The 26,269-nt window shown below is 44.9% G+C and overlaps 1 protein-coding gene across 2 annotated transcripts in view; it reads left to right on the top strand.

Annotated features, from left to right (window-relative positions):
* Window positions 1-26,269, top strand: part of ELP2 (elongator acetyltransferase complex subunit 2) — an 84,735-nt gene that overhangs the window by 40,487 nt on the left and 17,979 nt on the right. For both annotated transcript variants that reach the window (XM_074987906.1, XM_074987905.1), the window contains 6 exons: window positions 920-1,051; window positions 1,409-1,558; window positions 6,630-6,818; window positions 8,531-8,600; window positions 11,475-11,570; window positions 11,724-11,781. In XM_074987906.1, coding sequence (XP_074844007.1) covers window positions 920-1,051; window positions 1,409-1,558; window positions 6,630-6,818; window positions 8,531-8,600; window positions 11,475-11,570; window positions 11,724-11,781 — 695 coding nt within the window. The remainder of the gene's footprint in view (window positions 1-919; window positions 1,052-1,408; window positions 1,559-6,629; window positions 6,819-8,530; window positions 8,601-11,474; window positions 11,571-11,723; window positions 11,782-26,269) is intronic.

The raw sequence follows: 26,269 nt of genomic DNA, 5'->3' as shown, positions 1-26,269 counted from the left end.
CTCACTTTACCTAGTAGATAATATTTACCCTTCGTGGTTCATTACACATTGCTAGTTGCATTCTTGATTCTGTGGGCACCAGCAGAGGGGATCTGGGGTTGGGGGCTGAGTGTAGGGGTCCAGATGCTGGGGGAACAGGGCTGCATGGAGTGTGGGTCTGGGAGCAGCTGGTGCTTCCACAGACTTGAGGTTCAGTGGCGTGGGAGTGCGTTTCATCCTGGTGCATTGAGGAATGGAGGGTTCAGTGAGAGGTGGGGCTTGGTGAAGGGGGTTTGGATATTGGGGTATCAAGGTGCATAGGAGTTTGGCATATGGGAGCAGCTCCCCATATGGTGATCCCTCCCGCTGGTGAAGAACAGTGGGGGCACAGAAGGGGGGTGCACTGACCTGGACACAGCTGTTCCATGTAGGATAAAAGTGATCTGGGCCTAACAGTTGAGGCTGGGAACAGGGGGCTTGGTGGAAGCATTCAGGGTGGGTGTGGTGGGAATTGAGGCTCTATAGGGAGCAGTCTGAGTATAAGGGGCAGGGCCTCCAGATACATGAGGGTTGGGCAGCTGGGGGGTGGACCTCATGAGGCACTAGTTGAAGTGTTCCGAGACCCCTCTTGTCCCTGCAGTGATTTACCTCCATTGACTGCTCTGGGTGCAAACCCACGCTGCTGGGGAAGGTTATGTGGACACTCTTGTGGCCTCCCTTTGCTTTGTCAGTCTTTTCTGTGGGGAAGTAAATAAGTCTGAATTTTGTGCATGTAGTGGTGCAGAATTCTCTCAGAAGTAATTCATGCTCTTTTGCCGCCCCCCCTTTTTTTTTTGTATGTAAAATATAGATTGTGCTATGTGGCCAGCCTTGGAGTAGGATTACGGCTGATGAAAGACTTACTGAGCAATAAATATTTCACTTTCGATTGTTCATTTAGGTCCGTGTAGGAGAAGTGGGTGGTAACACGCTTGGATTTTTTGACTGCCAGTTTAGCCCGGATGGTTCAATGATTCTTGCTCATGCTTTCCATGGAGCACTGCATCTTTGGAGACAGATTCCAGCTAACAAGGTAAAACCTTTTTTAGTGCTTTTACTGTTAAGTAGAAAAACCAGGATAAATGTACTGTTTGAGTCTGGTCTCTAGTCCAGCTGCATCCTCCGAACATTTACATCAACTGATAGTGAACAATCATTGAGTAGCTCACTGCTGGATGTGAACCTCTTCAGCTGGTGCTCTAACACATCATCCTGATTTAACTTTTTGCTGTTTCAGATGTCCTGCTTGTTAGTGTCTTTGTTAGTCAGGTCTGATAGAGGACTTCTGTCTTTAGTTCTGCATATCTTGCATATAAAAATATATCAGTTGCTCATGTTTATGCGTGCATTCTCATGCATATGTATAATACATTGGCTTTGTTTTTAATAGAAAGAATGGACTCCAGAAGTTGTAATTTCAGGACATTTTAACAGTGTACAAGATATAAAATGGGATCCAGAAGGAGAATTTATCCTCACCGTTGGTTCTGATCAAACTACTAGACTTTTTGCTCCATGGAAAAGAAGGCACCAGAGAGAGGTATATCTTTGGAAGTTTTTGCAAAAGGTGGTTAAAACTCAGAATGGATAAAGCAGTTTGGTGCAAAATAAGAGACACTTAAGCTACACTAAACTGGGACGTATTGAAGGTTTTCTGTTTACATTTTCAATTTTGCCCTTCAACACTTCCTGTTTTCAGCCTTCGTAAGGACAAGAAACTGAAATGCTAAAATACTTCTAAGGGAAAGGAGTTCTGGCGATGTTTTCTTCAGGCTTTTATGGTGCCCTGATTTGCTGGGAGAAGGGTTTCTAAGTACTATTGTCATACCAATTATGAATGGTAACATTTCGAACTTCAGAAATAGAGGTATTTGAAAACTAAAAACTAATCTTCTCACTGGATTTCTATCCAGATTTTTTATTTATTTTGCTGTTTGTGTAGTATCATCACTTGTAAATTACATCAGAATTCTTGAGTTTGGTGTCTGTCTTGTTTGTTTGGTTCCAGCACTTTTTTTTTTTTTTGGCTAACTCTTCAGTTTCTGAGATGGATGCTTAAGTATATGAGGGTGGGAGATTGTGGTGAGGTATCTCCCAAATACACTCTGAAGAGTGATACAAAGAAATCACTTCAGCTTGCTTGCAAGGTCCTTGTCTTACTCATTGTGTTCTTTAAATTGCTGCTAGTGCACTAGACCTAGCAGTTGTTTTGTAGAATTTTTGCCTCTGATATAATGGAATAGGCATATGCACGCTGAAGAAAAACATCCAGATAACAAGGTCCCTAACCGTTTTTTAAAGATGTAGTGGAGATAGTGTCATGTCTAATTAAGCATCTCTTTCCTTTTCAAGCCATACCAACACTCAAGTGTAATCCCTTTTCTTTGGGTTTTTTTTTGGGGGTTGGGTAGAACAAAGGGGGTCGTACTGCTGCACGAACAATCTGATAGTCTTGGCTTTTCTGAGTGTGTCGTCTTTGGGAAAGTGATTCTTCCAATTTCATGTTCTTTCACCTCGCCAAAGAATGAATGGACACAAATCAGACATTAGGAATCTGAACACACCTAAACCTGTCAGTGAGCATTTCAGTTGAGCAGGCCATAGCTTTCAAGACTTGAAAGCCTTAATTCTAAAACAAAGAGACTTTAACACCAGATTCCAAAGGGAGGCATCTTAATTGAGTTCATTCTCAAGATCAATACTTTATACCTCAGTCTCAACAAAAATAGCAATTACCTTACGCATTACAAGGACAGTTTCCTCATCTTTGATATTGGTAGTGATCTTAGGCAGCTCACTAAACTTAATAGACAATTGCAGTAATTTCCCTCCCCCAACCCCCGCCATGTCCTAAGTAGCTGATTCATGAGTTTTTATTTAATTTTTTTTCCTATCTTTTCTATCTTCGTCTTGGTTTTCATTTATCAGAATTTTCCAGATTCGAAGAAGTGGGTGTGTCCCACAAAAGCTCATCACCTAATAAATTGTTAGTCTTTAAAGTACTACAGTACTGCTTTTTTCTTTAGTGAATATACAGGCTAACACGACTACCTCTCTCTCACTATTTTGTTGGCATCAAAACAAAAAGCAGTCAAGTAGCACTTTAAAGACCAGCAAAATGGTTTATTAGGTGAGCTTTCGTGGGACAGACCCACTTGGTCTCTCCTACGAAAGCTTACTTAATAAACCATTTTGCTAGTCTTTAAAGTGCTACTTGACTGCTTTTTGTTTTGATAGTGTATAGACTAGCACGGCTCCCTCTTTGTTACTATTTTGTTGGTGTATATGATTATTTTACTGCAATAGCTATATTGGTGTCGTCCTTAGTGTTGATGCAGTTAGGAGTTGTCTACATATAAAGTTATTCAGGAGTTATTAGGCACAAGTGTGCTGTGTTGATGTGTGGGGGGGATTCTGGGGAGGAGGAGTTGCTGACATTGCTACATTGATTAAAGAATGTGTGGTTTTTTGCACCTGTGATACAGCTTTGCTGACAATATTGTAGTGTATAAATAAAAAGCAATGCATAGTACTAAATACATGGCATGAGGCTGAGTTAATGTTGCTGAGGGAGCTTCAGCTTTGAACTGAGTACTTAGGTTTTGGGATGTTGTCAGTCTGTCAGTATTATATTAAGGGTACTTGTGGCTTTAACTTGTTGAGAATTTTTTTTTACTATACAAACTACAGTATAGTACTTTTTTGTGCTTTATGCAGTTAATAAATGAAACTTGAATAATTTAAAGCCACAGGTACATTCACTGTATTTTCAGTATAGACTATCTCAAGCCTCCTAGTAGTTTTCAGTTTACCATACATAATTTAGAAATGTTTAGGATATGTAATGTTACTGTTGAAGACAGTGACATCTGTTGGGGAAATAACAGCTGAGCAAAATAACAAATAAAACTGGTATTGTTCCGATGTCCACAGATGAAATTGTAAATCACCTGTCTTTTAATCATAGCTGTTTAGTTACTTTTACTATCAACCTATGTATTAACTCTTTAATCCTCCGTTTCAGTAAAATTCTTGGTCATCTTTTCAGTAATTATTTTTTAAAAAAATTTCCAATTTGTGGTTACATTTCACAGTCATGTTGTAATTTGTCATCCAAACCTGCACTCCTTTAAAGAAATTATTGAAGAAACCATTGCAAAATTAGTACAGAATAATGTAGAGGAAAACAATGAACAGATAATTTAGTAAAGAATGGGGAAGATCTTAAATATAACTTAACTTCTTTTTATAAGTTTTAGAGGATAGCTGTACAAAAACCAGTCAAGTAGTACTTTAAAGACTAACAAAATAATTTATTAGGTGATGAGCTTTTGTGGGACAGACCCACTTCTTCAGATCAGGTAGCTGTGTTTAGTCTACTTAAGCAAAAACAATGAGGAGTCTTTTGGCACCTTAAAGGCTAACAAATTTATTAGAGCGCAAGCTTTTTTGGGCTGCAGCTCACTTTGCCAGATACATGAAATGGAAGCTTTAGTATGGCAGGGATTTATACATACTTACAAAGATGGGAGTGTTAAATTGCTATGAGGAATATCAGTGCCGATGAGGCTAGTTCAATCAGGGTGGATGTGACACACTTGTAGCTGTTGATACAAAGGTGAGAATACCTATGGGGGAAATTACTTCATCACAAAAAGAGAGCTTGTGAAGCCAGGCTAAAGCTTTTACTCCATGGAGGCTGCTTTGAGACCGCAAGCCAAATCTGGTTGGTGGACTTGACATTCAGTGCATTTGGCATCGATAAGGATTGCAGTTTGCACCATGCCGGAGTCTCAGCACTATTCACCAGTCTCCATGTCTAAGAGAGATATAAACAGCAGACAGCGAAAAGCGTGAGATTGCAGGCACACAAGTTGGCTAGGCATCTGGTCATGAGTAGAGTGTGGTCCAAGTGTAAGCACTCCTTCGTAGAAAACTGCATGGTTGACCCTGACACCTGACTCAGTGCCATGGAGTATGGAGGCAGAAGGTGTTCCTTCCATTTCTACAGCAGCACAGTTGTAGCCAGACAGAATTCCTCCCCCACAGCTCTACTCCATCTTGCCCCTCTTAGGTGCTTCAGAGCACAAAGGAGCAAAAGGACACAGCCCAGTCTTAGCGTGTCTGTGCTCTCAGGCATTCCAATCTCAAGCACAGTCTTTGATGCCTCAGAGCACAGATGTACTGCCCCATCATGACCCTGAATGGACTGAAACCAGAGAACAAAAGACAAATGGGCTAGCAGACGACCAGGGCCTCAGGCTGTCTTTGGCTAGTACCAGTGATTGATATGCCTACACATCGTCCCAGGAGAGGAATCTCCTGCCCATAAGAAAAGACTGTCTAGATTATCTCCACCTTGCAGGGGTGAATTAAGCCCTTAAAACTCCCTGCGAGAACTAGTGTCATGAGACAATCTAACACAATTGGCATCTTTAAAGATAAGGAAGAGTGTGTGTGACCCAAGGGGGGGTATAAAGAAGAGTCCGGCAGCCCTCTCTAATTGAGCTCCAATTACGTATACCTGCCGGTCAGAAAGGTCTTTGCCTCTCGAGGTCCCAGGGGACACCCTCCTCATACTCTTCTTCCTGAGGGATTGAGTGACAGACGCTGGCCATGCCAAGCCGGGTAATGCAGGGGTGAGAATAAGACGTGCTATGTGTTTTGCTTTTGTGCTCATTTAATAATAGCTCTATGAATTAAAGTACTTTTGTTGTATGTTAGCTGCTTGTAACTAAAGAAGTGAAACTATAAACCTTGTAACCATAAGAATTAAACTTTTCCTTATCAATTAAATAGTAACTGTTTAAGTTTTAACCTGACTTTTCCTGTTACGTGCAAACCGAACGCAAATAAAAGTACCCAGCCAGTTTTCAGCTGTGTGAGCATGGCCACTGGTGAGGCATACTGAGAGCTGAGCGCTGTCGTGCCACCTCCACGGGGCAGACTCTTGGGGCACCTGTCAGTCTCCCTGGCTGCCCGCTGCGAAGGGACTTTCCGTCCTAGCAGTTAAAGACTCAGATGAAATAAGGGCACACGTGGTACCTCACCCCCCGGCCATTGGCTAACAAAAGTTGATAGTTTCTTGGTACTAAGTGTGCTGGAGGCATTTGTGGCTGCCAGATGTCTCCTTGACCCTGGCAGTGCCAGTATTGTTGGCAGTATGAGTCAATACTATCATACTCCTGACAGCTCACTCGTTAGTACTCTCAGAGGTAAACACCAGTAATGCTGTCCTCTCTGCAGGCCTCTTCATCTCTCACTCTCCTCTCACCTGAGTTAACTAACCTAGGTTTGATCCTGCAAATGCACGTGTGCAACTTTACTACTGTGAATAGCTCTACTCAGAGTAGCTAGGTTATGCCTGTTATGCACACTTTTGCACAATCGGGGACTTAATGGTCTGGGTTAGTTTTGGAAGAGTTGTTCTGCTGAAGAATGGTAATCTTAAGTGTTTTAGCTGTGGCATGGTGAGTTGATAGGTGTTTTTTTTTAAAAAGACTATCAGTTGATTAATTTAATCTTAAAGCTTAATTTGAAGATGGATAATTTAAGTCCTGTTGAATTCAGACACTGATTATTTGACAACTATGGTTTCTTTTTTAACTGAGGTAACTTGGCATGAAATTGCAAGGCCTCAAGTACATGGATATGACATACATTGTCTGGCAATGACTGGCCGATTTCAGTTTGTTTCTGGAGCTGATGAAAAGGTGCTTCGAGTCTTTACTGCCCCTAAGAATTTCGTGGAAAACTTCAGTAACATCAGCGGTATTTCACTGTGGAAACTGTGTTCCAGTGTAAGTATTTAAACAAATGAGCCTCGATAAAGTGGATTTTGTGGGGAAGAGAGAGAGTGATAAAATATCAATGATTTTAAACAATCCTGAAACCATAGCCTTTCTGTGTGTGTGTGTGTGTGTGTGTGTGTGTTTTTCTTTCAATACTGTTCAGTCAGGTGTGTGGGTGTGGGGGGGGGGGAGGGAGGTTTGTGTGTGTGTACTTTACTTTCTCCATTGTTTTATCAAATTGGCAGCATAGATAGAAGGTTGCTGAGGGGTCCAAAGTGTGCAGCTGTATAGTAAAGGTCAGCACATGAAAGCTGCTCTTAATAAAACAATTCAAAACAAATCTTGTTTTCAAGAGTGTGTGGGCATAATAGCCTTATCTAAAAGTAATTACTGTTGTGTGCTGTTGGTTTTGTAATGGTATGTTTTGAAGCAATCTAAGGCTCCCAGAAGATGTTGTATTTAGGTAGTATTCATAAATGTTGTATACATACTCATCAAGGTTTCTTTCCTGGCCTTGTCTTCAAACCATCTCATGAGGTCTTTATGTCCCAGCTTTGCTTTCTTTTCTGCCGAAAGACACGTGACCACGGCAACTCCATCCTAAAACAGCTTGTCTAGCTTCCCTGTACATTTTAAGACCGAGTCAAATCCATTGTCTTCTCTTACAACTTATTTAGTCTTTTAAAAAAAAACAAAACAAAAACAAAATACACACACGCACCACTTTGTCTTTCAGGTTCATTCCTGCCTACTCGGTCTGCCCATTTAGCACTGGCTGCCTCTCCAGTCTATAACCTATTGTCTGCATTGCAGACTCATAAGCTCTCTCTGATGCACCTGCTACCAGCTGGAACAATCTTCTTGAGTCAGAACACTTTAGTGTGCCACTTGTTAAATATCAGCTGAAAAAAAAATCTCGTGGCTATTCTATATAACTTTTCATTTAGTCTTTAATTCCGTAAAACATTCTGTGATCGTGTGTTAATGGCACTATACAAAATAACCTTTTACTGTATGAGGTAGACATATGCGTTGCATGATATTTTCTCCACAAATCTCTGTATACACTGTGCACCGCAGTATTCCAGAACACTTCATAGGCCTTGCTTGCACAGGAAAGCTCCACCAGTTGTATTGTACATAGTTGTAATCTCTCTGTAATATAGTTTTATCAGAATAACCTCCCTTTCCCTCGCTTGGGCACTTTGGTATGCAGCCCCCTGACTTCCTGCTTCTATCTTAGTCTTTCTCCCAGGACTTTTTCACTTGACATATAGCTGATGCAGACTGTCAGTAAGCTAGCAGGATCTTCTCTCTGCCTATCCTACCATGTACCCAAAGCAAGGCCATTCCTTAGGCACTAGAAGGTTTTTTTTTGAAAATCCCAGTTTTATAGTCACACTTAAAGTTACCCCAGAATACCTGTACTAAAGTGATGAAAAATGTATGCTTCTCATCAAACCAGGAGAATGGAGCATAGTTCAACATTTATGTTTTGAGAGGAGGGGCAGATGTGTGGCAAGGTTTTTAAAGTCTGGAAGAACAGTTGCTCAAGCATACACTTCCCTGAGCAATTCTGGATAATTCAGAGGCTTTTTTCTACAATGTGGTTAATCTTTACTTATCTCTAGTGAAATCTGGTCCTCTATTTTAAAGTACCCATGAGGTATACTAATTTCTGCATGAAAATGTGTGCATAATATGTTTACTTTTTTAACCAGGAAGCTATTGAACTACCAGAAGGTGCGACTGTGCCTGCTTTGGGTTTGTCCAATAAAGCTGTCTTTCAAGGTAAGACTGCTGTGGAATGGTAAAGCCACTTCAGCGTTAATTTACATCAATACTTGGCTTAAAAGAGTTTGGTTTGGCTATGTTCGCTAACCCTATGGAAAATATGGAATAGAGCTATAATCAAGTCTTCAGAGACAGGTTCTGTTGTTCTGTTTCTTACTGATGATCTGGTTTGGGTTTTATCCCCAGAATAAGAGTCACCCCTTTAGTGGCATTTTTTTTTTTTGTGGTTAGGAACAACAGGAGCTCCTGTCTGTCCTCACTAAAGCATTTGCATTCCCTCCTCAATCAAGCAAAATCATAACAGGACCACTTTAGCTTGCCTGTTTTGCTTATCTGCTATCTTAATCAAGTTTCTCCCCAGAAAACCTTCCACCAAAGAAATTTGAAATGCACTGGATTTGATTCCACTTATTTTTCACTGTCTAAACCTTAAGCCAGTGTTGGTAGTTAGCCACAAAATTTCCAAGTTGTAAAACAAGAGATGCAGGACAGACATTTTAGTTTCTGCTATCACCATAGTTTCTCTAAAAGACTTATTAATGTTGTTGGAGCTATCAGAAACTTGTATTTTCCAATCACTCCTAGCTATTGACAATTGTCTATTTCACTTATGGGAACTATTGATGATGCAAAACACCACAATTTGGTTAGCTGTCTGCACTTGAGATGTTCATTAAACTACTTGATAGTAGTTTGGCTGAGGAGTCTGAAGAGGTTCCTGGATGACAGTCATCAGGGCATTGCCACCAGGACCTCTCAGAGAAAGAGGCTCACTTCATCTCCTTAAGGGTGATGTAGCTAAAGGTGGCACTTAGCTTTTTTGTGTTGAAGCCAACAGCATATAAAATGCAGAATGATTCCTGAACTAAGAAATTTTCTGTCAGATATCTAAGTGTGTCCATTTCCATTCACTCAATAAGGTGAAGCCCTCTGTCAGGGAAGCACATCAATGTGTAGGGAAGCATTCCCTAGCTCACAAAGGATCTAGGCGCTACCCCTTGGAAGTGGGGTTAAAAGGTTTAGGAAGGAAGTGGTCATTTTTTTTTCTCCAAGCTGGTCAAGACTTAAGATACCTCAACCTAGTTGAGCTATTGGAAGCTTTTGTTCTCTACCACAACAGGCGCTCCTACATACCAATCCAAGTTAAGATCATAAGAACATAAGAATGGCCACACTGGGTCAGACCAAAGGTCCATCCAGCCCAGCATCCCATCTGCCGACGGTGGCCAATGCCAGGTGCCCCAGAGAAGGAGAACAGAAGACAATGATCAAGTGATTTATCTCCTGCCATCCATCTCCTGCCCTTGTTCTGAAGGCTAGGGCACCATACTTTATCCCTGGCTAATAGCCATTTATGGACCTAACCTGCAAAAATTTATCAAGCTCTTTTTTAAACCCTAATAGAGTCCTGGCCTTCACAGCCTCCTCGGGCAAGGAGTTCCACAGGTTGACTGTGCGCTGTGTGAAGAAAAATTTCCTTTTATTAGTTTTGAACCTACTACCCATCAATTTCATTTGGTGTCCCCTAGTTCTTGTATTATGAGAAAAGGTAAATAATTTTTCTATATTTACTTTCTCCACACCATTCATGATTTTATATACCTCTATCATATCGCCCCTCAATTGCCTCTTTTCCAAACTGAAAAGTCCCAGTCTCTCTAGCCTCTCCCCATATGGGACCTGTTCCAAGCCCCTAATCATCTTAGTCGCCCTTTTCTGAACCTTTTCTAATGCCAATATATCTTTTTTGAGGTGAGGAGACCACATCTGCACGCAGTACTCGAGATGTGGGCATACCATAGTTTTATATAGGGGAAGTATGATATCTTTTGTCTTATTATCGATCCCTTTTTTAATAATTCCTAACATCCTATTTGCCTTACTAACTGCCGCTGCACACTGCGTGGATGTCTTCAGAGAACTATCCACTATAACTCCAAGATCCCTTTCCTGATCTGTCGTAGCTAAATTTGACCCCATCATGTAGTACATGTAATTTGGGTTATTTTTTCCAACATGCATTACCTTACACTTACCCACATTAAATTTCATTTGCCATTTTGCTGCCCAATCACTCAGTTAAATGAATTTGACAGCTTGGCTATTGAGCTGCACATATTAAATCAGATAGGGTGCTACTTTACAGTAGAAATCTTTACCTCACACTTGCCTTCTAACTTCTGAGCCTATACAGAAGTTCAGACAAAAGTATTCTAAGGATTTCAATGCAAAATTTAGTCTTTTGGTATCTTTTCCGTGTCCTCTTTAGGGTCAGAATAACAGTTGAATTTTCTTTTACTCTAGGCACTGACTACATTTAAGTGCTGAGCACCCTGCAGCTCACATTTAAGTTAATGGGAATTGCAGGGTTTGGTGCCTTTGAAAGTTAACCCCTTATCTAGGTGCCTAAATATAGATATGTAGGCTTGCCTTTGGCACCTGTTTTTAAAATCTTGGCATTAGTGTTACCACACATCTTTGAAAACACTCTTCTTGTTCATGCGGGGATGCACATGGCCAGGTCCTGGAGGCTTGTGGATGAGTCTGAACTGCCTCAGAATTACAGACCAAATGCCTTTAATCCAGGGAGAGGTCAATTCCAGAAAGAAGATAATCAAGTAACAGGTTTTCCATTTTATACTATATATTTGTCTGACAAAGCCCCCCACTTCTCATTTCCCTAAATGCACATTAGATACTTGAACTTGTATTAAATAACTAGTCTCTGATTTGTATTTTAGAATATTACTGGAAGTAACTACAATTTCATCTAGGTAATGTGTCCTAAAACTAATAAGACCTCTTTGCTTACATGAAACCAGATTTTCATATCAAACGTTTTGTGGCTGATCAAATATTTATTTTGAACAGGAGACATGGCAGCTGAACTAGCTGATGAGGAAGGAAAGTTTAATAGCATTTCCAATCAGTATCATCAGATTTACTTTCAACCCCTTATCCTCACAGGTACGCAACATAAAAAGGGTGTTCTATATGAATTAGTAGTTGCTTTCATTCCTAGAATGAGATTTGCTGTGCGTTACTCTTTGGGAGAGAGACATTAATTTGTAAAGGAGAACACACTTAAATTCAAAATATATGTATACATTTTATTTATAGAACCACCTACAGAAGATCATTTGCTGCAGAATACGTTGTGGCCTGAAATTCAAAAGCTGTAAGTTATTTTGTTCTGTACAGATATGTTGCAAAATGTCTTAAAAGTTCTTGTAACTTGTTTGTGTAATCTTGTACACATTACCCGTGTTAAGGCGTCCATTACAGTAATATGTTTTGTTCTTATGTTAAGATCCAGTGTTCTTATTCATTCATTTGCTAGTTGTTTCTACGTTGTGCGTGTTCAATGTCGTTTGTGTGAGGGGTTGGATCTCAGAAAGCCCCTTTTGTGTTGTCCCGTGGTGTGCTGATCAAGCCACTGATGCCCACTTCCCTATCTTGCTGGGCTGGAACTGCTGGTCTCCTCCAGCTGAGGCAGAGAGTTGGTGTTACCATTCCTCTGCAGAGCAACACGAATGCTGAATAAGCTCAACTCTGGGAGGGCTCAGCACCCAGCAACACAGCCCTCAAAGAGGACCAAAATCCCAAATAAACAGAGTGGTTGCTCCCCCCACTTAATAGTTGTTTACACTGGGCTTGGGAATAAAGTGTTTTTATTAAGTATAACAAGTAGGATTTAAGTGTTTGCGATGGAAAACAGATCAAAGTAAGTTACCAAGTTAAAATAAACAGAAGATGCCAGCTAATTCTAGTGTACTAAGAAACTTATTACATGTAAATTCTTACCCTAAACAGTTGTTCTTATCTCCAGTAAAATGCTTTAAGTCAAAGTTGATATTTACTGTGGACTGGGTCAGTAGCTTTTTTTTCCAGAGATCTTTAGAGTCCTTTGTTTTCAGGTTTCTTCATGTGTGTCTTCTTAGGGTGGATGAGGCAGGTTCAAAGGCCAGCTGAAGAGAGAGACCTGATTGCTTTCCATTCCTTAAATAAACCTTCCCCCAGGGTGAGAATCCTTTTGTTCATTTCCCCCAAGCCCTATGGAAAAACACAAGATGATTCTAGTAGCAGGTGGCATGGCAACGTGTCTTCATAGGACCAACCACAATTTGGGCTTACAGGACACACAAAACTATTCACACGTTGTTGGTTTGTGTATTGAGCTCTAAAGTTCCTAAAGTATCACTAAAGTTCCTCATTAGCACATTTAGAATAAAAAACAGATTCACATTTCTAATGTCACACACAAGAATGATACACATACAAAAAGAGGATATACAGTAGAACCCTGAGATTCACGCACTCAGGTTACATGTGTCTTGGTTTAACACAACTCAGGGTGGTGGGGAGCTGGCACCTGATTCTGGGCTGCCTGCCACTGAGGAGAGCAGGGAAGCTGACCAGTGCTGCAGCTTTGGGGATGAAGGAGGTGGTCTCTGTTTCCTGTCACATGTGAGTGGCGGGGAGCTAGGAGCCAGGCTCCAGCTCCTGATTGCTCATAGGAGCAAGGAGTTTCCTGGCTCCCCTGATTAACGCGAAATTTGACTTAAGTGGGGTTGCGCAGGAACTCAACCCCTGCGTAAGTCAGGGGTCTACTGTACAGATTCAAGTATCGGAGGGGTAGCCATGTTAGTCTGGATCTGTAACAGCAGTGAAGGGTCCTGTGGCACCTTACAGACTAACAGAAAAGTTTTGAGCATGAGCTTTCATGAGCATAGACTCACTTAATCAGCTGCTGGTCTTGGAAATCTGCAGGGCCAGGTATAAATAAGCCAGAGCAAGGGTGGGGATAACAAGGTTAGCTCAGTCAGCAAGGGTGAGGCTTACTACCAGCAGTTGATCTGGACGTGTGAACACCAAGGGAGGGGAAGCTGCTTTTGTATTTAGCCAGCCATTTGCAGTCTTTGTTTAATCCTGAGCTGAGGGCTTCGAATTTGCAGATGAATTGTAGCTCAGAAATTTCTCTTTGGAGTCTGGTCCTGAAATTTCTTTGCTGTAGGATAGCTACTTTTAAGTCTGCTACTGTGTGGCCTGGGAGACTGAAGTGCTCTCCTACGGGTTTTTGTATATTGCCATTTCTGATGTCTGATTTGTGTGCGTTTATTCTTTTCCGTAGAGACTGTCCAGTTTGTCGGATGTATATAGCAGAGGGGCATTGCTGGCACATGATGGCATAAATTATATTGGTAGATGTGCAGCTGAATGAACCCACGATGGTGTGGCTGATCTGGTTAGGTCCTGTAATGGTGTTGCTGGTGTAGATATGTGGGCAGAGCTGGGTCCCTGAATTAGAGTGACTGTGGTATGGTGTATAGTTGCTGGTTAGGATTTGCTTCAGGTTGGCAGGTTGTCTGTGGGCAAGGACTGGTCTGCCTCCCAAGGCCTGTGAAAGTGGGGGATCATTGTCCAGGATGAGCTGTAAATCCCTGATGATGCACTGTAGAGGTTTTAGCTGAGGACTGTAGGTGATCGCTAATGGTGTTCTGTTGGTTTCTTTCTTGGGCTTGTCCTGTAGTAAGAGGCTTCGTGGCACACATCTGGCTCTGTTGATCTGTTTTTTCACTTCCTCAGGTGGGTATTGCAGTTTCAAGAATGCTTGGTAGAGATCCTGTAGGTGTTTGTCTCTGTCGGAGTGGTTGGAGCAAATGCGGTTATATCTTAGTGCTTGGCTGTAGACAAGGGATCATGTGGTGTGTCTGGGATGGAAGCTGGAGGCATGAAGGTAGGCGTAGCGGTCAGTGGGTTTACGGTACAGGGTGGTATTGATGTGGCCATCATGTATTAGCACCGTGGTGTCCAGGAAGTGGATCTCCTGTGTGGACTGTTCCAGGCTGAGGTTGATGTTGGGGTGAAAGTTGTTGAAGTCCCAGTGGAATTCCTCCAGCGTCTCCTTCCCATGGGTCCAGATGATGAAGATGTAGCCGCGGCTACAGACAAGCTGGCGCTTTGAAGTTGCAGTGGGGGAGAATTAGCTTAATGAAGTGCTGCATATGCACCACAGCACTTCATTAGTAATCTCCTGACACCTTAGTTACCATGTTCCCTTCGAAGTTGGGAGCTAGTGTAGATTAAGACTCAAGGATTTATATTCGTAGTCCATAAAACACTAATTATAGTCAAAAACAGTGTCCTAAAGCTATAAAAACCCTTACCATATTTCCAGCCATAAATGCATTTATACAAATAGAGATCTTTTTGATCCATTGACGTTTTAATTCTTCAGGATTACATGGCAATCAAGAGCACAGCATTTACAATAAATGTAAATCCTAAGTGTTTTCTCACATAATATAGTCATGTGAACTAATACCATTTGGGCAAAAGTAATACATGTCATAAGTAAAAATAAATAAATCATAGGTTAAGAATTCATTGCTCCTAAAATGTGTTTTGAAATTTAATAAAATGCTGAAAACTTAGGGGGATAGGTGAATTGAGTGGGACCGCTGCATTTTCTGGGGCTTCATTCTAATCAAAGTAAACCTTATAATAGAACGTCTTAAAAAGAACATAACCAAATTCAGTCCGGTTTGTAAGGAAACTGGAATCTAGATATTGTTTCAGATAAATACCCTTGCTGCATAGATCTGTATACATCTGTGTGGCAGTCAGCTGGCATTCCCAGAACTATGAATCGCTTTATCTCTCTGAGCCTCAGGGAGCTGATCCCTTAACAGCAAAGCACTTAATTGCTGACGCAATAGCATGTTTGCCTTATCAGCAAACTCTTCAAGATGCTCCGCCAGTTCAAATAGTGCCTAGCAGGTAATGATCACTGAACCCCAATTCCAGAGATCTCCAGAGGCCTCTTTGTTTTCAGTGCTCAGCTAGTCTTACTGTAGCATCCTCAAAATTTAACAAGCTTGCTCCTTTTTTAAAGACACAAATCCTCCACTCCAGTCAAGTAGTAAGCAAATTTTTGTTAAAAGTTGAACAAGTTTATCAACAGAGGACGTAGGTTTAAGTGAAACCAAGCATAAGAAATAAGGGTAGAAATCGTTACAAAGAAACAAAAATAAAAATTCACATCTCGTATTCAACAAACTAGGGTTTTGTTCCAAGACTTTTCTCTCCAGTCTTTTTTCCAGCCTGGCTGACCAGTTTTTTAAATAGGACCTTTTACGGAGCACCAATTGCTTGTTGTTTTTCATCTACTCAGGTGAAGGATAAAACAGGGCTTCTTTGAGTGATTGTTCATGCACATTCCATGTTAGGTGCATGCATTCTGTGTTAGGTGCGTGCATGCATGCATAGTAGCCAGAAGATTTTTTCCCCTAGCCAGTAGCCTTTGGATCATTGTGGTGCCCCCTGGAGTGGCATCTTCATGGCACTCAATAAATGCACCATGCTCTGCCCTGCCTCCCTCAGTTCCTTCTTGCTGCCAGTGATGCTTAGCTGTAGTTAGTGGCTTGTTCAGTGTAAATTACTGTAGCTTTTTGATGGGTTGCTTCCCCTCCTTTGAGTCCCTGGCACTGGGGCATGCTTAGGTGGCCAGGCTTTGAAGGCTGTGCTGAGTGTGGCAAACATATGCCCAAAAGTGATTCCCAGCCTTCATGTTTGAAGTAGCGCTGTCAAGAGACTAATTTTTTTAATCACTGGGCTGGGGGAGCCCTGCTTCAGAGAACCCCTGTATCCTTGCTGCTGGGAGCTGCTTGGGATGCGGAGCACCTCTGGCAGCCCTGGGACACTGGGTGGGAGACTCCTGACAGCTCTGTGGCTGGCGGGCAGCTCTGGGACCATGGCCAGGGGAAGCCCCGCAGTGGCTGGGAGCTGACCAGGGGCATGGAGCCCCGGTGGCAGTTCAAGCTGTCAGTGTACGCTAAGGCCTGCGATTAATGTTTTGTTTGTTTGTTTGTTTTTTAAATGTGTTAATTCTGCCCTACACTCACTGGAGGTGTCAGTGCATGTTAATTGACAGCCCTGGCATTAAGTGTTTGGGAGAGTCTAATCAGAGAGATCGCTGCGCTATCTGCAAAACTTTCAAACCCAGGACTTTTGAAAGATAAGTCTCAGCGGCTGAAAGTCATCTTTATGGAGGCAGCAGTTCAGCCTGAAAAGGTCTGGTCAGACCCAGCACTGAGCACCTCCTCTGTGGTGGAGACAGACAGAGGACTTCACAGCCTCAAGGAATCAAGGGAAACATTGGGGTCCTTGGGTATACACACACTGGACATCCAGCGCAGGCACTTCATGCACTCTTTCCCTCCCATCCCCCGGCTTGTCCATATTACTAGCAGCCTAGGGACCCCCAAAGATGTAGGAGTAGGAATGATCTTAAGTGCTCTCAAAAATCTGGTCAAGGCTCTGGCCAGCAGAAGCCTTCTTCATGCCCGAAACAGGCGTTTTGAAGGTGTGGTAGAGGACGACATACTGGTCGCACAGCTGGATCCTTCCCATCCCATGTTCTCGTGTCAGCTGTTTCCTTTCTAACATGCCTGGTCATGAATAACATCTGATCATTGGATCCTGCACAGAGTAGAAAAGGGATAAGCTGTCCAGTTCAGCTTGCACCCTACCTCCTCCCCACCCCCACTTTCAGGGACCCTTTTTAAGAGCATCTTCTTATGCAGCAGGTACTGTTAAAAGGCTGTCACCGCACACTTGAGGCGGAGGAGATCAGCCTGTCAAAGGGGAGCAGAGCTGGCATAGCCAGCACTTTCCCTCAGTGCTGTTGCCGGAAGGAGGTTGAGGGGGGTTGGGGTTGGGTGGTGGCTGCCTCAGGCTGGAGCTTCTGGGGTCCCCCTCCAATTGCGCTAATGTGAGATACACACATGTCAAATGAACGTATCTGGAGAGTTTACTGTGTTAGGAAACCTTCCACAAGGGTGACTTAACATGGCCAAATAGAAACGGTTCACAGTGCAGGCAAATCAGAGTTATATTTCCTGCAAAGGCCACATTGGCTGCAGTTTGACTATCTGTGGTACGTCAGCCAACATGGCTTGTTGGTTTCATCCGTTAGGGTACGTTTAGCAGCTCTCTGTGCTTTTCACCTAGGAGTGATGGGCTGCACAGTGTTCACTAATACTGTGATCTGCAGATTTCTCAAGGGCTTAGAAAGATTACTTCCTCAGATCGGAGAACTGCTCCTGTGTGAAACCTTAATTTAGTAATATCCAAGCTTATGGGTCCACCTTTTTGAGCCTTTAGCCACCTGTTCCCTTCTCTGTCTTTCATACATTGTGGTATTCTTACTGGTGATCAATTCTGCCAGGAGAGTGTTTGTTTGAGCTTAGGGCACGCATGGTGGATCCACCCTATACAGTTTTTCCATAAGGACAAGGTTTGACTGAGATGCCACCCTTTATTTTTGCCAAAGGTGGTCTCTTCTTTCCATGTCAACCAGGAGATATTTCTATCAATCTTTTACTCTAAAGCAAGGGTGTGCAACGTAGGGGGTGGGCCCCCTCAGGGGTGTTTGTGAAATTTCATAAGGGGGGCACAGCACAATCGGCTGCTGCTGTGTCAGGTTCATCCATCCATCTCATTAAAAAAGTTGAAATGCTATTTTTATGTATGTGTAGTTACATTTATATAGCTGTTAATAAAGTTTGTACATTCTTCAGACTTGTTTTCTTAAACATGCAGAAAGGTTTATTCAGTCTGAACATAACCGAAATTTCTATTGGTTTGGATTTCATTAGACAGGGTGGGGGCCCCTGCTAATTGTAGGATGAGAAGTGGGGCCTGATGTAAAATGTTTGCTCACCTCTGCTCTAAACAACAATCTAATTCTAGGGAAGAGAGTTTGCATGCCTTGTATGTGTGCAGTGCTATAGTGTTTTACGTAGATAGCCCTTCAGGAAATCTCAGTGACTGTTTGTGGCCATTGCTGACAGGATGAAGGGACAAACTCTCTCCTCTCAGAAGCTCTTTGGGGATGTCTCATGTCTTAAGGAATGTTGTAATCTAACAGATGTCCCCCACTCACCTAATAGGGCTCATGCTGCAAGGGCCCAAGCTTTCTTGTTAACCTTCTTGGTTCAAGTTCCCATATAAGATATTTGTAGGGCAGCAACATCCTCTTCCATTCATACTGTTGCAGTCTACTGTGCAGTCGCTAAGCATCTGAGTGTTGATGGGCTGTTGGTAGAGCAATACCTCAGTCCAGAACTCTGACCCCACCTCCTAGTGTTGTCTAACGTGGAATGCACATGAGCAGTCATTTGAAGAAGAAAAAATTGTTACCTCTTGTAATGGTCGTTCTTCAGGATGTGTAGTTCATGCCCATTCAAATGCCCCCACTCCTTTCTTTGTCGGAGTAGCCTACAAAAAAGGTGGGCAGGGTGGCCTTGTCTGTATTGAGCGTCAGGCAGGTGCCACTGCAGAAGGTGCTGCACTGATCTGATGGCTGCCTTCAAGGGGAAAAAAATCTTCTAGCTACTGTGCACCCGCACATGCACCTAATATGGAATGGGCATGAACAACACATCTAGAAGAACAACAGTTGTGAGAGGTAACCATTTTTTTCTCTCTCCTTTTCATAGTACAGTAAACTTTTGACATGTATTCCTTGAAAAGAATGCTCAAAGTCTGTCTGTCAAGCTAGGGTATGGACACCATGCTGGCTTCTTCCCCCCTTGTTAGCTTGATAGTTGTGTTTACCTTGTGTGCAAATGTGCCTGCCTTGTCTTTTGCTTGAGAGCCAGACTGAGCCACATGCCGTTGTCTAGGGCAAAATCAGCTTACTCGTTGCTAGCTGAACACAGTTTGTGAACATTGTGTTTACAAGTTTGTATGTTGTACTTTACATTACACCTTATAGTTATGTATTATGACAATGAGTTGGGGTGTACTGAGCTCATCAGGTCAGCTGAAACTCACTTGTCTTCTGCTACTGGAAGACTTTGAGGGTCACAAACTGATAAAAGGATGGTCATTTTTCCTGGCGGTAGTGACTAGAACTCATAGAGTATGCTTCAAGCTCTAGTGACTAATTTAGCATAGGACAGACTCATTCAAGATTGTCTTTCAAGGTGATTAATGGGATTCCCCTTTCTGTTAAAGCCTATTATAGTGCAAGCTGCCCATCCCATGAATGACCCATAATTCACATCGATCCATGTTGTTTAAAATCATGGGTGAGGATGGTTGTGGGTGGCTTATTTAATCTAATTGATTTATCTATATTTTTAGAGATACTGAATATTTTTATAAGACTATTTTTTGAAATATAGGCAGTAGATGTAAAATATTCTTGGCTTTCAGTGTTATTGCACAGCATTAATCTTAACAGAAGCAACATGAAATCATATAATGTAGATGGCATGTGGCTATAGCACCTGGAAACTAGTGTTAGGAACTGGTTTGCTAAAACAGCTTGCTTGGCACCTGGATATCTGTGCCTAATGTTCAAGTTTTAACACCATCTCCATTTTTTTTAAAAGTTTATTTTTGATAAATATTTGACTGGAGAATTAGTATAAAAAACAACTGAAGTGTTTGAATAACTATCTGGCGTATAAAGAACATTAAGTTTCTGAGATCATGCAATTTAAAATTTACACTAATCCTTTTGGAAAATGTCTGTTAAATTAGTATGCAACAGTTTTGTGTAAGTACTGTGTGCTGAACCATTGGACTCTAGGCAACGTCTACACTAGCGATTATTTATTTATTTATTTATTTACTTATGGAAAAGCTAGAGCTCTTTCGAAAATTCCTGCAGTGTCTACATGCATAATGTGTTCTTTTGATATTAAATTGGAAGAATGCAACACTTTCTCCAGCAGCCCTCTTGCTCTCCTGCATGACAAAGTGCCTTTTTTCTGAAGGATTTTTTTCATGAAAAAAACATGTAGATGCCACGGGTGGTCCTTTTTTTGGTAAGAGTAGTCCTCATGGCATTGGACTTTTTGGTCCCTGGCTCATTCTTTTGTAAGACCAGGGGTTGTGTGGACGCTGTCTATTGAAAGAGTGAATTGATCTTTTGGTCTATTTCTTTGTGTGTGGACGCAATCTTTTGAAAGAAGTTTTTTCAAAAGATCTCTTCCAGAAGAACTTCTTTCAAAGGATTGCTGTGGTGGCGATGCAGCCTTGGAGCACTTCTGTGATTCACACAAAAAAAAAACTTTTAGAAATGTGTATAGATATATTCCGTATCATATGTTTAAGAGTTTGATTGCTCTCTTTGTCAGCACATGAACTAATTTCATCAGAGTGATTTACTGCAGACTTTGAAAGTCACAAAAGTTTACTTGTGTGGAAAAGTTTTATTCATTGCCAATGCCAGGGCAAAATGAGTTCTCTTCATACTGTGTTGAAAATGTCACTCCTTATTCTTCTTCGAGTGTCCCCGTGGGTGCTCCACATTAGGTGTCGGGCTCGCCCGGCGCCGCAGATCAGATCTTCCAAGCAGTTTCTGCCGGACCGTGCATGCGCCGGCGCGCGCCACTCCCCCGCGCGCTCCCGGCCACGTGCGCGATCCGGTCCCCGCCAGTTCCTCTTAACCGCCGTCGGCTGCAGACGGAATCCGAACTAGGCTAAGGCCAAGTAGCGTATTCAATGACTTAACTGTTTTTTCTTTAAAGTTTTTCAAGTACTTAGGCTACTGCAAGTTAGCCGGTTGTTATTTTTGCAAAAAAAAAAAACAAAAAAAACAAAAGCAACAAACAAACTACAAGCGGGACAGCTTCAATCCAGTCCCAGTAACAAGCGCCGGAGGCCAGGAGCATTGGGCCATCAGCCCTCCTGCTGAGGCAGGCCATCGGACGGAGAAAACAGCACAGGGAAGGTGCTAAGTACCCGCTTAACAACTGAAAGACTCACCAACAATGTCCTCTTCAGGCTTTAAAAAATGTGAGTCCTGCCGAGAGGCGATTAAGGAGAGACAGGGAGATGCGGCTTAAAATGCTGCTTTTGATAAGGCCCTCCAGCCAGACGTGCCGGAGCGGCCGCAGCAGGAGGGACCCTCCGGGGCCCATAAAAGGAAAGCTGCCTCCCTCACTCCATCAGCGCAAAAACGGAGGAACGTCTCCCCAACCCGATCCCTGCTGGCAGCAACAGCGAGCGGGACGGGAGGGGCGCACAGCCCCCAGCCGCAGCAACAGCTGATCGGCGGCGGCACGGAGAGCCACGTGGAAGCGGCTCAGCCTCCGATGATCAGCCAGCCGCCCCGCACCGCAGGCAGGGCGGCGGCTTAAAACTGCTTTTCATAAGGCCCTCCAGCCAGACGTGCCGGAGCGGCCGCAGCAGGAGGGACCCTCCGGGGCCCATAAAAGGAAAGCTGCCTCCCTCACTCCATCAGCGCAAAAACGGAGGAAAGCCTCCCCAGCCCGATCCCTGCCGGCAACAATAGCGAGCGGGACGGGAGGAGCGAGCAGCCCCCAGCCGCAGCAACAGCTGATCGGCGGCGGCACGGAGAGCCACGTGGAAGCGGCTCAGCCTCCGATAATCAGCCAGCCGCCCTGCACTGCAGGCAGGGCGGCGGCTAAACAAGCGCCGGTACCGGCGGCACCGCAGGCAGCGGCACCGACCCCCGGGGAACCGGCGGTGCAGAGCGCGCAGGCACGCAGCCTCCAGGCACCGGAGGACACCGCACCTGCAGCACCGCCCTCGAGCGTGCCGAGCTCGGTGCGGACGGGGCCGGGATCCCCTGTACGTCAGGGGGCGGAGTTACCCCCTCAAGGGAGGGGGAAGGCTGCACACAAGAGGAGGCATTGCAGCCCCTCTCCGCACAGGGCTGTGGAGTTGCTTTCTCACAGCCCTCCGCTTATGTTGCAGACTCCAACCAGAAGGCAGGGGTCCCCCCTAGCCTACCCGGAGCCCCCTTCTCCATTTATTGCAACCAGCCTCACCCTGGCTGGGACCACCTTCACCCTTCCTGGGGTTTGAACCGCTGGACTATTATGCAAAATTGCTCTCTCCAGCCCTCCCCCAGACGCAGAGGGTATGCACCAAGGGAGTGGTCTAGGTCACCTTCCCAAGAACAGTGCCTATACTGCCATGGTCGCCCCTACCACGTGGGGCATAGACACCATCGGCTATCTACCAGGGAAAGATCCCCACAAACGATCTCATACCCCCGAGGGCAATTGCGACCGGGGACAGAGACTCAAGCATCTCAGGGGGGACTGGTTATGGAACCCCGAGATTTTCCCTCGCAAACCTCTAGTGAGAGGGTGTACCATCACCAGCAGGAACCGGAAGGTTCCACAGAGACGTATCCCAGTGGTTCCTCGCTCTCCTCCCCGGATGAGGCTACGGCCCCGGGGGACGTCCATCCTCCGGACGATCTCAAACAGTTCCAAGAGCTGTTTTACGAGGGTGGCCTTCACGCAAGGCATCCAGACAGCTAAGGTGCAAGAGAAACACCATAAGCTCCTCAAAAATCTGAGACCTCCGGCCTTCTCCAAAATAGCAATACCGCTTGATGACGCAATCTTGGAGTCTGCCACTATGATATGGCAGACTCCTGCGACTATTCCGCCTGTCCACAAGAGAGAAAAAAAAAAAAACAAAAACAAAAAAAAAAACTTCGTGCCGACAAAGGGCACGGAGTTCCTGTTCAGCCACCCACAACCAAATTCCTTGGTGGTGGAGTCGTCGCAATGTGGGGGAACAGACAAACATGCCAAAAAGCTAGAGCTGTTGGGCAGAAAGGTCTACTCCTCCTCCACTCTACTGTTGCGAATGGCAAATTACGCAGCGCATCTAGCGAACCATAATTTCGATAACCACATTAGGTTAACCTCCCTCATGGACTCGCTTCCAGAGGGCAAGAAACCAGTGCTCAAGGCCATCATGCAAGAAGGCTACGCGGCCTCGAGGACGGGAGTTCAGATCGCCCTGGATGTTGCGGACTCAGCAACAGCGTCCCCAGTACCACAGGGGTTACGAGCAAGGGCGACATCAACAGCACCAGCAGTACAGAACTCCCAGGCGTCGTTCCCTACACAGCCGTGCGTCCTCGGGGCAGGGCCAAAGGCCACAAGTTTGACACACAGATCCAGGGCTGCGCCATCACTACCGTCGCAAGGTCATCCGAAGCGGTTATTCCACCATCGCCTCCGACCATTCTATAACCAGTGGCGAAGGATCACCACAGACAAATGGCTGCTGGAGATCATAGCCACGGGGTATGCCATCCCCTTCCAGTCGCTCCCACCGCCATGACCTCCACCCAGGCCCCACCTCCAGGAGGCCTCCCACGTGGCGAGGCTTAAGAAGGAGGAAGACCATCTCATGCTCACAGGGGCAGTGGAAAGAGTGCCGGAGCAACTGCAAGGGAGAGGGTTCTACTCCAGGTACTTCCTCACGGGGAAAAAGACAGGAGGCGGGAGGTCCATCTTAGATTTTCGAGGCCTCAACCGGTACTTGCGCAAGCAACGCTTTCGGATGATCACAATCGCCTCTATCCTTACGGCACTAGACGATGGAGATGGTTCGCAGCCCTCGACTTATAAGACGCGTATTTTCACATAGCTATTCATCCGGCTCACCTACGATTCCTCTGGTTTTTCATGGTAGGCAAAGAACATTTTCAATGCAAGGTCCTACCGTTTGGCCTTTCCTCGGCCCCCAGAGTCTTCACCGAGCCCTTGGCAGTGGTGTCAGCCTACCTGCACAGACGGGGTATTTATATTCCAGTATCCGGATGACTGCCTACTCAAAGGGGCCTCGAAGGAGGAGGTACTACGCATAATATGCGTCACAGCAGGCACGTTCTCTTCGCTCGGCCTGGTTATCAATCTGACAAAATCAAAGATAGACCCCACGCAGGACATAGAGTTCGTAGGGGCACGCATAAATTCTATTACAGCGAGGGCGTATCTACCAGAGACTCACTTTCGGGCCGTCGGCTCCCTCGTGCAAGTCTTCACCTTCAGCCCTACGGTGCTGGTTCTGACGTGCTTACAGCTGCTGGGCCACATGGCAGCAGCGGCGTTCGTAGAACAGAACGCCAGGTTACACATGCACAGCATGCAGCACTGGCTGGCAAGTGTATACAACCCGGCAGCACACACTGTTCACAGGGTGGCGTCGCCCACAACAGAGGTGTGCAAATCCCTGCAATGGTGGGTAAACCCCGAGAACCTGCTAACAGGGGTACCCTTCCACCAACCACACATATTGGTTTTTCTTACTACAGATGCCTCCCTCATAGGGTGGGGTGCTCACATGGGTGAAGAGGTGACGCAAGGGCTGTGGTCCTCCACGGAGCAGTCACTGCACACAAATATACTGGAGCTCAGAGCAGTGTTCGACGCCTGCAGACACTTTCGAGACCATATAAAAGGCAAAGTAGTCGGGATCAGTATAGACAATACCTCCACCATGTTTTATATAAATCGGCAAGGAGGAGCTCGGTCCCGTGCCTTATGTGCAGAAGCAGTCCGGTCGTGAAACTGCTGCATCGCCAACAATATAACCCTGAAAGCCTCGTACTTCCCAGGCGCTCACAATGTGAAGGCAGACCAGCTGAGCAGGCGTTTCGCACTCACGCACGAGTGGCAGATCCGTCCCCATCTGCTGCAACCGATTTTTCATGCATGGGGTTTTTCCCCAGATAGACCTGTTTGCTACTCAGCACAACAAGAAGTGCCCACGATTCTGCTCCAGGGCAGGACTGGGACGGGGGTCCCTGAGGGATGCCTTCGCGATCTCATGGAGGGGCCCCCTGCTTTACGCTTTCCCTCCCACAGTGCTCATCCACAAGGTGTTGCAGAAAGCCAGGAGGGAAGGAGCCTGAATGATCCCGATAGTCCCAACGTGGGATCGACAGCAATGGTTCCCCCTACTCCTGCGCATGTCGGACCGGCCACCGATGCCCCTTCCGGTGGCGCCAGATCTGCTCACACAAGCCCAGGGGTCCATAGTGCATCCGCACCCCCAAGACCTGCGACTACAAACGTGGTTAATCCATGGCTCAGCTCCCTAGAGAGCACATGTACGGAGGAAGTGCAGCAAGTCCTAGAAAGTAGCAGGAGGACTTCCACCAGGAAGACCTACAAGCAGAAATGGACTCGCTTTACGGCATGGTGTTCTACCAAACAGCTAGCCCCCCTTTCGGTGCCTATGGCTGTGATATTAGAGTATTTACTGGACCTCAAGAGAGGAGGACTCTCGCTATCCTCGTTTAAGGTCCACCTTGCCGCCTTTTTGGCATTCAGACACGGAGAGACAGGGCACACGGTGTTCGCCCATCCCTAGGTTACCAGGTTCCTTAAAGGGCTGGTAAACCTATACCCCCCCTCGGAAACCGCTTCCACCTTCGTGGAACTTGGACCTGGTGCTTAATGCGAAAAGGGGACCACCGTTCGAGCCTTTGGCCACGGTTTCCCTCTGCCTCCTTATGATAAAGACGACCTCTCTTCTCGCAATCACGTCAGCTCGCAGGGTGAGCGAGCTTGCGGCAGTTATGGCAACGCCACCCTGTGCTGTTTTTTCCACGGAGGCGGTAACCATACGGCTGCATCCAGCCTTTGTTCCTAAAGTTTCTTCTGAGTTCATACTAACGAACCTATTGTTTACCCTCGTTTTATCCAAAGCCTCATAACTCCGACAAAGAGGCGCGCCTACACCTCCTGGACGTGAGGAGGCGCTAGCTTTCTATATAGACAGGACCAAGTTCTTCCAGAGAATGGATAGACTCCTAGTCTCTATCGCTCCCAAATCAAAAGGAGAATGTCTCTCTTCGCAGAGAATCTCGA

Source organism: Carettochelys insculpta, chromosome 2 (assembly GCF_033958435.1).
Source record: "Carettochelys insculpta isolate YL-2023 chromosome 2, ASM3395843v1, whole genome shotgun sequence".
In the NCBI taxonomy this organism is placed as follows: Eukaryota; Metazoa; Chordata; order Testudines; family Carettochelyidae; genus Carettochelys; species Carettochelys insculpta.
Note: the sequence above shows the minus strand (reverse complement) of the source record. Positions and strands in the feature narration are given on the sequence as shown.